The sequence below is a fragment of the Lytechinus pictus genome, unplaced genomic scaffold, assembly GCF_037042905.1.
Source record: "Lytechinus pictus isolate F3 Inbred unplaced genomic scaffold, Lp3.0 scaffold_20, whole genome shotgun sequence".
Taxonomy (NCBI): Eukaryota; Metazoa; Echinodermata; class Echinoidea; order Temnopleuroida; family Toxopneustidae; genus Lytechinus; species Lytechinus pictus.
This window is the reverse complement of record NW_026974141.1, coordinates 4,028,355-4,043,028: the sequence shown is the minus strand read 5'-3', so window position 1 is coordinate 4,043,028 and position 14,674 is coordinate 4,028,355. Positions and strand designations below refer to the sequence as shown.

Genomic DNA, 14,674 nt, shown 5'->3' with positions numbered 1-14,674 from the left:
CATTTTTTTTTTATACTTGTCCAATTTTTTTACCCCTGTCCATCCCTGAATTTCATGGACCCCCCTAAATTTTTTGGCTTCCGCCGCCAATATGCCCCGCCGTACGCCCTCCCTCTCTCCAAAGTACACCTCCCGATATGATACTAATGATATGATGACGATGATGATGATGATGGTGATGATGAGGGATGATTATATGATCGTGCTGCATGATGATATATAGTGATGATGATGATGATAGTGATGATGATGATGACGATGATAGTGATGATGATGATGGTGATGATGACGATGATAGTGATGATGATAGTGATGATGATGATAGCGATGATGATGATAGTGATAATGATAATGATGATGATGATGGTGATGATAATGATGATGGTGATGAGGAAGATGATAATTTTGTTGATGATGGTGATGATATTGATGATGATGGTGATCGATATTACAATAATTATGATGATGATGACAGCTAGTGAAAATGTTGATGATAATAATGACAATGATTGTGTTGATGATGATAGTGATGAAGATTATGATAATAATTATGAAGATGATGATTATCATGTTGACTTCATATAAATTCAACACACAGCACAACACTTTAAAAAATCTGTTATCATAATTCTTATACTATGTAAGTTTATTTCTCAAATCTTTATGAGCATTGAATGTAAAAATCAAGACAGATAACCACATCGGCATGAACAAACACAACCAAAATCACATTATACAACAGGAAATCAAGAAAAAAAGAAGTAGGCTTACTCCGAAGTTCCGTGATTTTAGCGAGCTGTGTTATCACATAACCAAACGTTGTGTGGAAATACACCTACACCCCTTTAAATCTACAAATATTCTCGTCCATACAGATGATAATTTATGGGGAAAAAATCATCAGCAGGCAATTATCCCGGGCAATTATATGATAGTAGAGCGGATGAGCTCCAAAAATCACAACAATTGTGCAAATTTTGACTAAAGCATGAAACTTTCACAAGTATTAGTATATGCTATAAGATTTATTTTAAAGATGGGAGGTAAATTTATAAATCCCATTTTCGGCCGTTGCCATGGCAACGGATTAATTTCTCCAAAACAACATACATTCCCATATAAATGGTAAATAAACATGATATAGATGACCAAAATGATAATTTTCAGGCTCCCGATTGAAAACATATGAAATTTAGAAATATTCAAGATCATTAAGATAGTTCCAAATGGTCCGTTGCCATGGCAACGGCTTGTTTTTCCCCTGAAAAATAAAATTTTGATTAAAAAAAGTTGTAGAATATGATATATCTTTAATTTCCCCTAATTTTACAGTGCTTAACAAAGATATTTTGGTTGCAAAATGTGTAAATTACATCTCAAGCCATTGCCATGGCAACCAAATAACATCTAATTTACAAAAATAACATGGTTGTCAAGACAATGGATAGGTGGAAAATACAATTGGAATTGACTTAATCTGTATGCTTAAGTTTTGACCCCCTCATTTGAACAAAAAATACAAAATTGTTCTGCAGGAGTTCTTTATAAAGATAAAATATTATGTTGCTTTGGAAATGCTTGAATTAAATTTAAAAAGGAACAATTTTACAAAGGGCCCGTTGCCATGGCAACAGCTTATTTTCCTCTAGAAAGGTAAAAATATTGATAAACATGTAGAATACATGTACAGTATGATCATCATTCCATTTTCCCTAATTTAAAGGTACTAATCGATATATTTTTGTGATTAAATATATAAATATAACATCTTAAGCCATTGCCATGGCAACCAAATAACATCTAATTTTTTTTTAAAGTGGATGATAAGGTTAAAAACAGGTGAAAGATACAATGAATATTAACTTAATGTGCATTCGTAAGGTCTGACCTACTCAACTAATTTAGGGGAAACTAATACAGTCAGTGTTCTGCATGAACTAATTAAAATGATAAACATTGATGTTGCCTTGGTAATACTTGAATTCAACGATAAATATCAATGTTCCAAATGGCCTGTTGCCATAGCAACGGATCATTTACCCAAGAACAATAGCAGTTTTGATTTTAACAAAGGACTGTATAATCTAATTTTTCTTTCATTTCCCTTAACTTTAGGGTAAGAATAGATATATGTTTGCTGTTAACATGCAAATAACATATAAATCCATTGTCATGGCAACCAAATAACATCTAATTTGAAAAAAAATATAACATGGTTGACATGATAATGGACAGGTGGAAAATGCAATTTATAACAATTAACTCAAGGTTTGACCCAGTCTTTTAATTTTGAACAAAGATTACAGTGTTTCGCATTAGTTCATTAGAATGATGAAATTTGAGGTTACCTTGGTAATGCTTGAAGTTAATGATAAATATCAATGTTGCAAATGGGCCGTTGCCATGGCAACGACTCTTTTTTTCCAAGAAAAGCACCAAATTTGATCGAAAAACAGTTTAAAATCTGCATTTTGTCATAAATTTCCCCTAATTTTAGGGTGCAAAGCATAGATATGTTTGCTGTTAATTGATGTACAAATAACTTAAGCCATTGCCATGACAACCAAATAACATCTAATTTCAGTGGCTTAATTTGGTTTCTATGGGATGGTTTTAAGGGTGAAGTAGTACATTGGGACTAGTTACAAGGACAGCCAGTGGTCTGACGTGTCCAAAACCCTAAGACGGCTTCCAAAAATGGAGTTTGAAATGGCTGTTGATATATAAATGAACATATAGGTAATTTCCTATCAATCTGAGATATATGATTTTGGTGTCTAGACCATGGTTTCAATGGTCAAATAATACACTATGACAAGTTGAATGGACAGTCAGTTGTCCATTATATAAAAAAATCCAAGATGGCTTCCAAAAATGGAGTCTAAAATTGCTGTTGCTGCATTAAAAAAGTAGTTTGTTTGATATCCTGGAATATGTTTATGTCATGGTTAAATGGGTCAAATAATACATTAGGACAAGTAACAAGGACAGTCAGTGGTCAAGTTTGTCCAAAAATTCAATGTGGCTTCCAAAAATGGAATAGCTCCCTGTTACTAACAAATGGACATGTTTCGTGTAATATATGCCAAGGGCATATTATTTTGATATCTAATTCTAAACCATGGTTTTAAAAGTCAGTAAATACATCATGTACATTGGAACAAGTTACAAGGACAGTCAGTAATCCAGTGTGTCTAAACATCCAAGATGGCTTCCGACAATTGGAGTCTAATCGAATCTTTTACTTAAAAATTGACATAGTTCATTTAAAATCCACCAAGATAAAATTATTTTGGTGTTCACACTTTGGTTTCAAGGTTTAAAAATATGTTTAGACTGGTTACAATGATATCCAGTTGTCCATTTTATCCTAAAAATCCAAGAGGATTTTCAAAATGGCATCTAAAATGACTTATATCACTCAGAAATTATCTGAGTTCATACAACATCAATATGTGAGAAACATTTTTGGTGTCTACACTGTGGTATGAAGGGTCCACTGTTACATTAGGACAAGTAACAAGGATGGTTAGTTATCAATTTTGTCCAAAATCCAAGGTAGATTCTAAAATTACATCAATGGGTGCTGTTGCCATCTCTTACCTGCTTGCATTTTGAATGTAGGCACCAAAATTATTTCTCACAAGTGGATATTACATCCACTTCAAAGTAACAGTCGTCATTTTAGAACCCATTTATGGAAGCCATCTTGGATTTTCAGGCAAAATGGACAATTGTAACCAGTCCCAAAGTATAATTTGATCCTTGAAACCCTAGTGTAGACACCAAAATAATATCCCCAGGTGTATTTTTGATGTACTATGTCCATTTTTTAGTAACATTATAACCCCCATTTTTCAAGCCATCTTTGAATTTTTTGACACAATAATGACTCCTGACTGTCCTTTCAACTTGACCAAATGTACAGTATTACTTGACCCTTTAAATACTAGTGTAGACACCAAAATCATATCCCCAATGTATATTATTAATGAACTATATTATGTCCATATTGAAGTACCAACAGTCAATTTAGACCCCATTTTGGAGGCCATCTTGGATTTTTTTAACATACCAGTCCACTGACTGTCCTCGTAACTTGTTCTAATGCATTAAACCATGGTTTTATGATTATGGTTTAGACATCAAAATCATATTCCCCAGACAGATATTGAACAAACTATGTCCTAATTTATTATTTGACTCTTGAAAATATGGTTTAGACACCAGAATCACATCTCACAGGCGGATATAGAATGAGCTCTGCCAATTTTTAAGTAACAACAGTCAATTTTAGACCCCATTTTGTAAGCCATCTTGCGTTTTTTAACATACCAAACCACCGACTGTCCTTGTAACTTGTCCTAATGCATTACTTGACCCTTTAAAATATGGTTTAGACACCAAAATCATATTCCCCAGACAGATATTGAACGAACTATGTTTATTTGTAAGCAACATTAGACATTGTTTTATATCTTTTTTGGAAGCCATCTTGGAATTTTGGACATACAAGACCACCGACTGCCCGTGTAGCTTGTCCTAATGTATTATTCGCCTTTGAAATCATAGTTTAGACACCAAATTCATATCTCACAGGTGAATATAAAATGAGCTATTCCACTTTTAAGTATCAGCAGCCATTTTATAATTTTTTCGGAAGCCATATTGGATTTTCGGACATACTTGACTGTCGTTGTAACTTGTCCTAATATTATTAGACTCTTGAAACCAAGGATTTAAAGTCAAAATCACTTCCCCTAGGCCAATATGAAATGAGCTACGTCCGCTTAAGTTAGGTATCAGCAACCATTTTAGATTCAATTTTTTGAAGCCATCTTATGTTTTTGGACATTCCAGACCACTGGCTGTCCCTGTAACTTGGCCCTATGTACTATTGATCCTTAATAACCAGTGAATAAAAAACAAATTAAAGCCATTTTATCAAGTAATGGATGAGTTGTGGATTTTTAGCCTACGGCAGCCAGTGAGGGCACCATCTTGGATTTTGCTGTTACCCTGGAGTACTTATTTTATCTTTTCAACCTTTCAACCAGTAAGGGTATTTTTAAAGTCTATATATTTATCATGTAAAAATAGCAGTGAATAGATTATACTTCATGTTGATTAGATTCATAATTATGTTAATTTAAAAATTATCACAGTATTTCAAAATCTTCTTCGTCAAAATCTGTAGTGTAATTTTGAGGGGTCCAGATATGATGTATTGAGTAAAATTTATTTTCAAAAGTTGTCAGCTAGCCCAGCGAAAGAGTAAAACTTTCGAAATTTTTCCTTTTTTTTTACAAAAATAAAATTTTGTAAAAGATTTTGGGTATAGTATTCGTAAAACAATCATATTTTATCCATCTCTATTTCACTTTCTCTTTATTTTTTTCTTGGTAATGATTTTTTTTGGGGGGAGTAGGGTTGCAGAATTTCCGGGAATTTTCTTGATGGAATCTTTTCATGGGAATAAACGGGCATTTGGTGGGAATTTTTTGAATTTTCGGCAATTTTCAAGAAATGATGGGAATTTTCAAAAAGTAAAAATTTTCTGATATATGCAGAAATTAAAATGCGTACTAGCAGATGATACTTGATAATTCTTTGCCATCAAATTTCGAGCCAAGTATTATGCTAAAACAGTCAGACAAAGCAAAATTATAATGATTTCCATGTAAAAGTTGATTTACTGTATTTACATTGATTAGGAGCTCAAGACCATGTCAACTCCTCAGATAGACTTTTGATTTTGATTTATCAACGCCTATTATCCCCTTATATATTGATATGATGAACGGCCTTAAAGCACAAATCACACCAAGACGCTTTCTTCAAAATGGCAGCCTGCGAATACTTTGAATGAAATTGACCAGCCTCGAAATGAGAGTTTCGGGAATTTATTTGAGTCCAAAAAAGTCTGATATGATTTTTGTAGGTCTTATGTCGATGCCATGTATAATGAAATAAGATGGTGCTTATCATTTAGCATATTTATGTTCAGCACCCTCAAATAAGGGACTAGGAAATAAAATAAACATATTATTTTTATCAAAATTTGTACTTTTAAGGGACCATTGGCAACATTGATATTTATCATTATGTTCAAGCATTACCAAATCAACATATCGTAAGAAATCATGCATAACACTTAATGTGATTTTAAAATTAAAAGAGTAGGTCAAACCTTACGCATATTAAGTTAATTTTATTGTATTTTCCACCTGTCCATTATCTTGTCAGCCATATTATTTTAACAACAGAGATGTACGTGTATGTATAGGTATTTTTTTATCAAAGATGGTATTTTAGGGGGAATAAAATGACCCGTTGCCATGGGAACAGAACACACATTTGTAAACATTGATATCAATAAATTCAAGCATATTAAGTTAATTTTATTGTATTTTCCACCTGTCCATTATCTTGTCAGCCATGTTATTTTTGGGGTAAATTATATGTTATTTTATTGCCATGGTAATGCCTTAAGATGTTATTTATACATTAATCAACAGAGATGTACGTGTATGTTTGGCACCCTAAACTTAGTAGAATTGAATGAAAAATAAGATTCTACAAGGTATTTTTTTTATCAAAGATGGTATTTTAGGGGGAATAAAATGACCCGTTGCCATGGGAACAGAACACACATTTGTAAACATTGATATCAATAAATTCAAGCATTACCAAGGCAACATCAGTTTTTATCATGCTAATGAACTCATGCGGAACACTTACTGTATTTTTTGTTCAAAACTTAATGACTGGTCAAAGTCAAACCTTATGTAGATTAAGTAAATCTTTACTTTACATTCCACCTGTCCATTATCATTACAACTGTGTTAGTTTGTTTTAAAAATTATATCTTAATTGGTTGCCATGGCAAAGGCTGAAGATGTTATTTATTTAGTAACAGCAAGCATATATATGCTTAGCTCCCTAAAATTGGGGCAAATGAAATAAAAATAAGATTTTACAATTTTTTTGTTTATCAAACATGATACTTTTCTGGGGGGAATGAGCTGTTGCCATGGCAACGGGACATTTGAAACACTAATATTTATCATTAAATTCAAGTATTACCAAGGCAACATAATTTTATTATTCTGATGAACTCATACAGAACTCTTACTGAAATTTTTGTTCGAAATTAAATGACCGGCCAAACCTTTCGCATATTGAGTTATTTGTATTTTCCACCTGTCCAAAATCTTGTCATCCAAATCATTTTTTAGTATTAGATATTATCTGGTTGCCATGGCAATAGCTTCATATGTTATTTATACATTTTGCATCAAACATATCGATGTTTAGCACACAAAGATTAGGGTAAATGCAAGAAAAATCAGATTCTACAGTCCCTTTTTTAATCAAAACTGATACTAAATGAGCTGTTGCTATGGCAACAGGCCATTTTGAATATTAATATTTATTGTTGAATTCAAGTATTACCAAGGCAACATCAATGTTTATCATTCTAATTTAGTTCATGCAGAACACTGACTGTATTATTTTCCCCTAAATTAATTGAGTTGGTCAGACCTTACGAATGCACATTAAGTTAATATTCATTGTATCTTTCACCTGTTTTTAACCTTATCATCCACTTTAAAAAAAAATTAGATGTTATTTGGTTGCCATGGCAATGGCTTAAGATGTTATATTTATAAAATTTAGTCACAAACATATCTCAATTAGTACCTTGAAATTAGAGAAACTGGAATGATGATCTTACTGTACATGTATTTTACATTTTTATCAATATTTTCACTTTTCTAGAGGGAAATAAGATGTTGCCATGGCAACGGGTCCTTTGCAAAATTGTTTATTTTTAAATTCAATTCAAGCTTTACCAAGGCAACATTAATTCTTATCTTTATAAAGAACTCCTGCAGAACACTTTCTGTATTTTTTGTTCAAATGAGGGGGTCAAATCTTAAGCATACAGATAAAGTTAATTCCACTTGTATTTTCCACCTGTCCATTGTCTTGTCAAACATGTTATTTTTGTAAATTAGATGTTATTTGGTTGCCATGGCAATGGCTTGAGATGTAATTTACACATTTAGCAACCAAAATATCTTCGATAAGCACTGTAAAGTTAGGGGAAATTAAAGATAAATCATATTCTACAACGTTTTTTTAATCAAAATTTTTACTTTTCTGGGGAAAAACAAGCCGTTGCCATGGCAACGGACCAATTGGACCTTTCTTAAAGATCTTGAATATTTCTAAATTTCATATGTATTCAATTGGGAGCCTGAACATTATCATTTTGGTCATCTATATCATGTTTATTTACCATTTACATGGGAATGCATGTTATTTTGGAGAAATTAATCTGTTGCCATGGCAACGGCCGAAAATGGCATTTATAAATTTACCTCCCATCTTTAAAATAAATCTTACGGCATATACTAATACTTGTGAAAGTTTCATGCTTTAGTCATAATTTGCACAATTGTTCGGCTAATCCGCTCTACTATGAAGGGTCTGGCCATATAATCGCACAAACCAACCTTCAAATGACATTGCCATAGATATTTCAGCTATTGCTAAACCAATTTCCTCATACAACAGCGTTGTTATTGTTATAATGTTGTTATTTTCATTCCAGGGGCCCGTAACACAAAGCTTAGCAATGATCGTAGAACATTTTTCTACAATTGATTCCATTTACTACAATGTACAATCAATAGTGAAAATCAAGCGTACGATTAATCGCTAACCTTTGTTACGGGACCAAGATGACAAATAAACTGAACACCCAAAGGTCCGACTCCCTCACTAATGAACATTCTTTTTTACACAAACAACATAATTATACATTTATAGTACTTTTCTCTAAAGTAGAAATTTAGCCTGGTCCACCAAAGATGTAAACATCATATTAATAATACATTGGGAGATGCAATACGTGTAAGCTTCATCGCATAATTTACAACAGACAATACAATTAAATACTAAACAATATAAGGAATATCCATCACCAAGTCATTGAATAAATCAATTACGGTTGAAGCAGGATCTAGTTTGTAATATATTGGTATTCATGGTCGAAGCAAGGTATCATATATTTTGCACCCATAGAGGTTTTCACCTTACCTGCTGAAAGTAATAATTTAAATATTTTCTGCTTAACCTTATAACATATACTTACAATATACACTTCATTTGTTATCATCCTCATTTGGAGACTGCTTGCTATAAAATACGGCAAGTTTTAAAAATGCTATTCTTTTTATATTAATCAAATAATGCATTTCTCAATTCTAGAAATACAATATGCAAGACAAAAGATATCTTTCAGGTCTGCATGTAAATATAAAACTTTGCTAAACATATTTAAATCAGGACTGATACACAATACTCTGAGCTTTTAAAGCATATATCATGAAATGATACAACATGAAATAAATAAATCTTTGTCATGTAATGACAAACAAATACCTCTCTCCATTGGAATGTTTAATGGGAAATATATTTATGACAATAAACAATAGGAAACCAATTTCTTTATCACTAATCCTTTTTCAGGCATCGTTGAAATTCCATGCTGATAATTTCTAGATTTTATCAGTAAAAATTGGAGAAAAAAAATATTTTTGCTTTTGTACAAACCTGCAGGATGAAATAATACAAAACTGAGAGATAAAATGATACACCATTTTATTTGCATTTTATAGTTCTTTCTACATTGATTGACAATTATATGTTCATTTCATGGAAAGTAAACTGTATAAAAACTAATTTCAAATCCTAAATCATATAATACAATTTTCATCAGTACTGTACATATAATGAGCAATTGCACATAGCCCCTTCATTTAATGAATAATACTAATTTGAATTTCAGAACGTTACACAAGTAATACTATCCTTACATATCTACTTGATATAGGACCTAAAATTTCATTGTCCAGAAAAAAAAAGTATTTGAATTCTAAACTCTAATAGAAACAATCACAAAAAAAATATTTAATACTATTTCATTTATCATTCTTATTTATCATATTCATGATTCCAGAGTTTTTATACATTTTTTTATCAATCCCAGCTTTATTTTAGTAAATCAAGGGCAAGTCGTCCCAAAAGATGTCTTTACTGAAAATAAATAAATAATATAGGATTTGTATAGCGCATGTATCCACCTTGCCATGTGCTCAAGGCGCTCCTATATTACCCCAGCTAAGCTAGTCTACCGATTCCGGTGCGCACAGCATTTTGAGGAATTAATAATAATAATAATAATAATAATAATAGCCAATTTTTATAAAGCGCTTTTCCCAGAATGGCCCAAAGCGCGTTACAGCATATTATTACCCCGGTCATTGGATTCATTTCAATCCTGCACGAAAAGTGCACAATGTCCACTCCCTGGGGAGCATTCCTTGCATTCATCGCAGCCTCATTATGGCGCTGGCAAATTCAAACATACAATATCTTTCGCATCCTACCGGGTACCCATTTAGCACCTGGGTCGAGAGTGGCAAAGTGTGGATTAACGCCTTCCTCCCGGTACCCATTTACTTCCTCCCGGTACCCATTTACCTCACCTGGGTTGAGTGCAGCACAATGTGGATAAATTTCTTGCTGAAGGAAAACACGCCATGGCTTGGAATCGAACCCACGTCCTTCAAATTGAAAGAATCTGAATCACTAGACCACAACGCCCCCGTACAGGCAATTCTCTCTAGGACAACTATTCTTAACACTGCCAGGTAAGCCGTCCTCTTGGAAAGTTGTCCAAGGAAGTCTTTCACAAAGCTCTAAGTGTACTGGACAAATCACAACTAAGACACAACAAATCATTTGACTCTAAGTCACACGAACAGTTTGTGAAACCATCCCTGGAAGACTAGAACCTAGCATTCAAACTTATTTCAGAACAGTGTACTGTAAAATTAACTACAAACCAATCCATGAAATTTCTTAATAATTCACAACCCAAATTACAATCCACTTGATTATTTGTACAAAATATGAAAATTCCCATAATAAATATTGTTCTTTACAAAAGAAACAAAGATTAAATGCCAGAAGAAATGTTATACAGATATCCCTAGAACCAATTGTTGAATTGATATTTGCACCCAAATTAATCATATAAAAAGAAAAAATATCAGTAAAATGTGACCCGAGATTGATAGCAAGTCATTCACATAATCCTGAAATGATCAGAATTTACTTACAAACTTGTAATATAATACTAATTCATATCTTAATCAATATCAATTTCAATAAATCAGATTTATCATTACAAAATAAGTAGAAACTTCATGAAACAGATTCCTAGGGAATGTGTTTGAGATGACATTTGTGATGTATATGTGGGGATAGCATTTTGACACCATAAGACTTTTTGTGAGACAATGTCATGCCAAAAATAACTCATCTCTGTACTTATGTAAAAAGTGAAAGGAAGTTCAAATTATCATTTAATGATTGTTTTTATTATTTTTCATTTCAATTTGTTTGCTTTACTGATTTTGGGTTAATCCTAGTTGGTGAATGGTATGTAATAATGTTCATTAAGAAAGAAAACAAAATTCAAGAATTTTTTTACTCCATGAAGATGTTAACTGATCAGGAAAGTCTGGAAGAAATTCTGTACATGTTCAAATTTTTGCCAATCTAACAAAAAAAATGTCTGCTTTTATCTTTCCTTTTGCTGCAACGCTCCCAACTTTAACCAATCTCTCTTCTACATGTACTTGTGAATAAAAAAATCTTTTTTTTTTCCCCGAGCACATGTGCACATGGTCCTTCCAGCTACATCATGAATATTCATTTAATTCACACACAATACTGTCTCCTTCTTCGGTTTGTGCCAACAGATGATGGAATAGCCATCACACAAAGGATGTTGACACCGCTGACATGTGCAGCATGAAACCTTTCTTCATTCATGACAAGGACATATTAAAGATAAATGCCAGTTGTGGTAACGATCTCAAAACGACTTTTTACAGAATCCAATATAATGACCACCAAAGTGTCTGTTTGTATGAATAAAAAATACATGTATGTGCCAAAGGATTCTGGAAGAAATTGTTTAATTGCTGAGATATAAGCAAAATAAGCTCGGATTCGGGCACTTCCATCAGGTTTTTATTCCAGCAATAATGATATACACTGTCCCACGTGTGCCTATCTGTGTTGGCGATCTTCAGTGTGATCGTTTTTCAGCTTGGATTTTATGATTTCACAAAGTTCAGTTTATGTAACTGTACCAGATCTAGATCCAGAATGATATAGTAATACTTAACCTTGGTTTTACAGACTTTCTCACGAAATCAGTGTTTTACTGCAACTACTTTCATTTAGCTTTAAGATTAGACCATGAGGAACGAGACCTACAGAAATAAGATGAAGCCGGTTCAGACCATCTGGCAATGTACAGTCACTTGACCCTATTTTCTTAAGGATCAAGTGGTGGTGGGTCCTTGCTTGGAGGTAGAAGTTCATCAATAAGCCCCGGACAAAAAATATCTTTAATGAAAAATAAATAAATGTTATGCATCCAGCTCTTCACAAATCTGACAAATCAAACAGATCAGGGTTGTGAAAGTTGTAAAGACAGTGCAGCAAAGGCTTATGGGCTATTCCACGGTTACTCACGTTACATTTGGAGACACCTTGACTCATACTTGGAGCTGTAACTCCATTATTATTGATAGGAACTAAACATCTCTTTATCACAACATAGTACGCAGTCTGACTATCCTTTGTATAAAAACAAAAAACTTGGGAAATTTCATTATGCTCCTGGCAAATCTTTGAAATGTGTCGGTTACTCGTGTTACATGATTTGGACATGCATAAAATGAAAAGTGGACATAAGTGAAAAGTGTCCTCATGCAAGGCTTTTATGAAAGTTGATTATATCCATTTCAAAGAAGTATATTAGGGAGACAAATTTGTATATAATTAAAAAAATAAAGAACACATGGTTTTTACAAGGGGTGCAGATAAAGTGGTTACTCACGTTACGGTTCAGATGGGCTATATGTACAAAGACACATTGAGCTCATGTCCACCAACCTATGGAATTGCCCTTATGCATTATATATATCTGTTACCAAAAATACATAAATTTAAATGGTAAAATTGATGGAAGAGCAAATTACAACAACAAAAAATACTCTATCGATGCTGCTGCATATTACACTATTCCTGAGTGTGACTAAGTTAATGAAAAATAATAATCACTAAATTCCCTAAATTTGCAATACAGGGTGAAAATGAAAATCGTAATTACTTACTTTGAAAACTAATCAAATGACCAATTTCTTATTGATGGTAAATGATATTTGATGATTTCGATCTTACTTTGTAATTCAGAAGATCTTCTTATTCTCATGTTTTAAGTTGTGAAAATTGAAGTTGAGGGTAATTATTGGTTATCTCATAGCATAGATTGAATCTGACTGTAGTCCAAACTTGCATGGAGTGCCTATTTCCAACTCCATGTATGTAAGGGGCCGAAAATATTTACCCCCTACAATATCAATGCAGGAGGAGCTGACTCTTGCAGACCTTTGAAAAAAAAGACTAGTATGGGAAAGTACATATTATTTCTAAAATATTTCTGCAACCATTGAAAGAATGTTGCAACATACCTGAGGAACCCCCATTTCTTGTTGACCTTTAAAAAAATGTCATGGGATGACAAACATTTGTTAGCAGAGGCTTTCTGCAACACAGCAATGCTGAAACAACAGAAATATTGCCAATTTAAGGAACAATAGATTCTTGTAGATAGTTGTAAACAACAAAATGACAGCTAAGGGATAGAACATGTACATAAATTAACACAGAAAATCTCTGCATCCATTGTAGCAATGTCACAACAACAAAAAAGCTGCCAATTTTAGGATTGGTTGATTTTTAAAGACCTTTATACACAAAAAAAAAATGATAGCTATGGATTTGTACATAAATCATCGCAGAAGATTTCTGCATCTATTAAATGCAGCGATGTTGCAACAACAAAAAAAGCTGAAAATTTTTGGAATGGCGGGTTCTTGTAGACCTTATAAAAAAATGAATGCGCAGGAGAAACACATATTTTGTTGCAGAGGATCACATCTTTGTGACCAGGGTGTGAATAAATAGTTGATTTTTATAGACTTTATATAAAAAAAAGATTAATGCTCTGGAAAAGCACATATTTAGTCACATATGATCACATCTTTGCAGTCAGTGCGTTATTCAGCATGAATAAATAAAAACAGAAAATACTTTGACGAACGATCACAAGACTCTATCTACTCCTTGACGTGGGGTCATGTGTCAAACACGCTCTCGTCTTCCGACTCGCTGTTGTTGCCGCCCAGGAGGTGGAAGTTGATGGGTTCCATGCGTTTCTTGGAGTTATGTAAACGGCGACGCCCACCGACGCCACAAGTGAGTATTACACAAGCAATAAAAGGAAGAAGGGCTGCAAAAGCCAAGGTACTTGCTGCTAACATCCAACCTGTAATATCAGGATAAGAGAGAAAGCTTTAGTTCCATATCATATACAGTGAGTATCAATAAAAAGTATACACTTTGAATAAGTCCTTGGGAATTGAAAAATATACAACATGGGGATATTTTTTTCACATATATTCTTGGGATTGGATCTCATCTATCAAATAAAAGTAAAATTTCCCATATCATATACCGC

At 33.0% G+C, this 14,674-nt stretch overlaps 1 protein-coding gene across 1 annotated transcript in view; it reads right to left on the bottom strand.

The window, feature by feature from the left end:
- Positions 1-10,255: 10,255 nt before the first annotated feature.
- The window catches only part of LOC135157837 (prostatic acid phosphatase-like), a 31,594-nt gene continuing 27,175 nt past the window's right edge, over positions 10,256-14,674 (bottom strand). Inside the window, exon 10 of the mRNA XM_064114832.1 lies at positions 10,256-14,482. Coding sequence (XP_063970902.1) covers positions 14,292-14,482 — 191 coding nt within the window. The 3' untranslated portion in view covers positions 10,256-14,291. The remainder of the gene's footprint in view (positions 14,483-14,674) is intronic.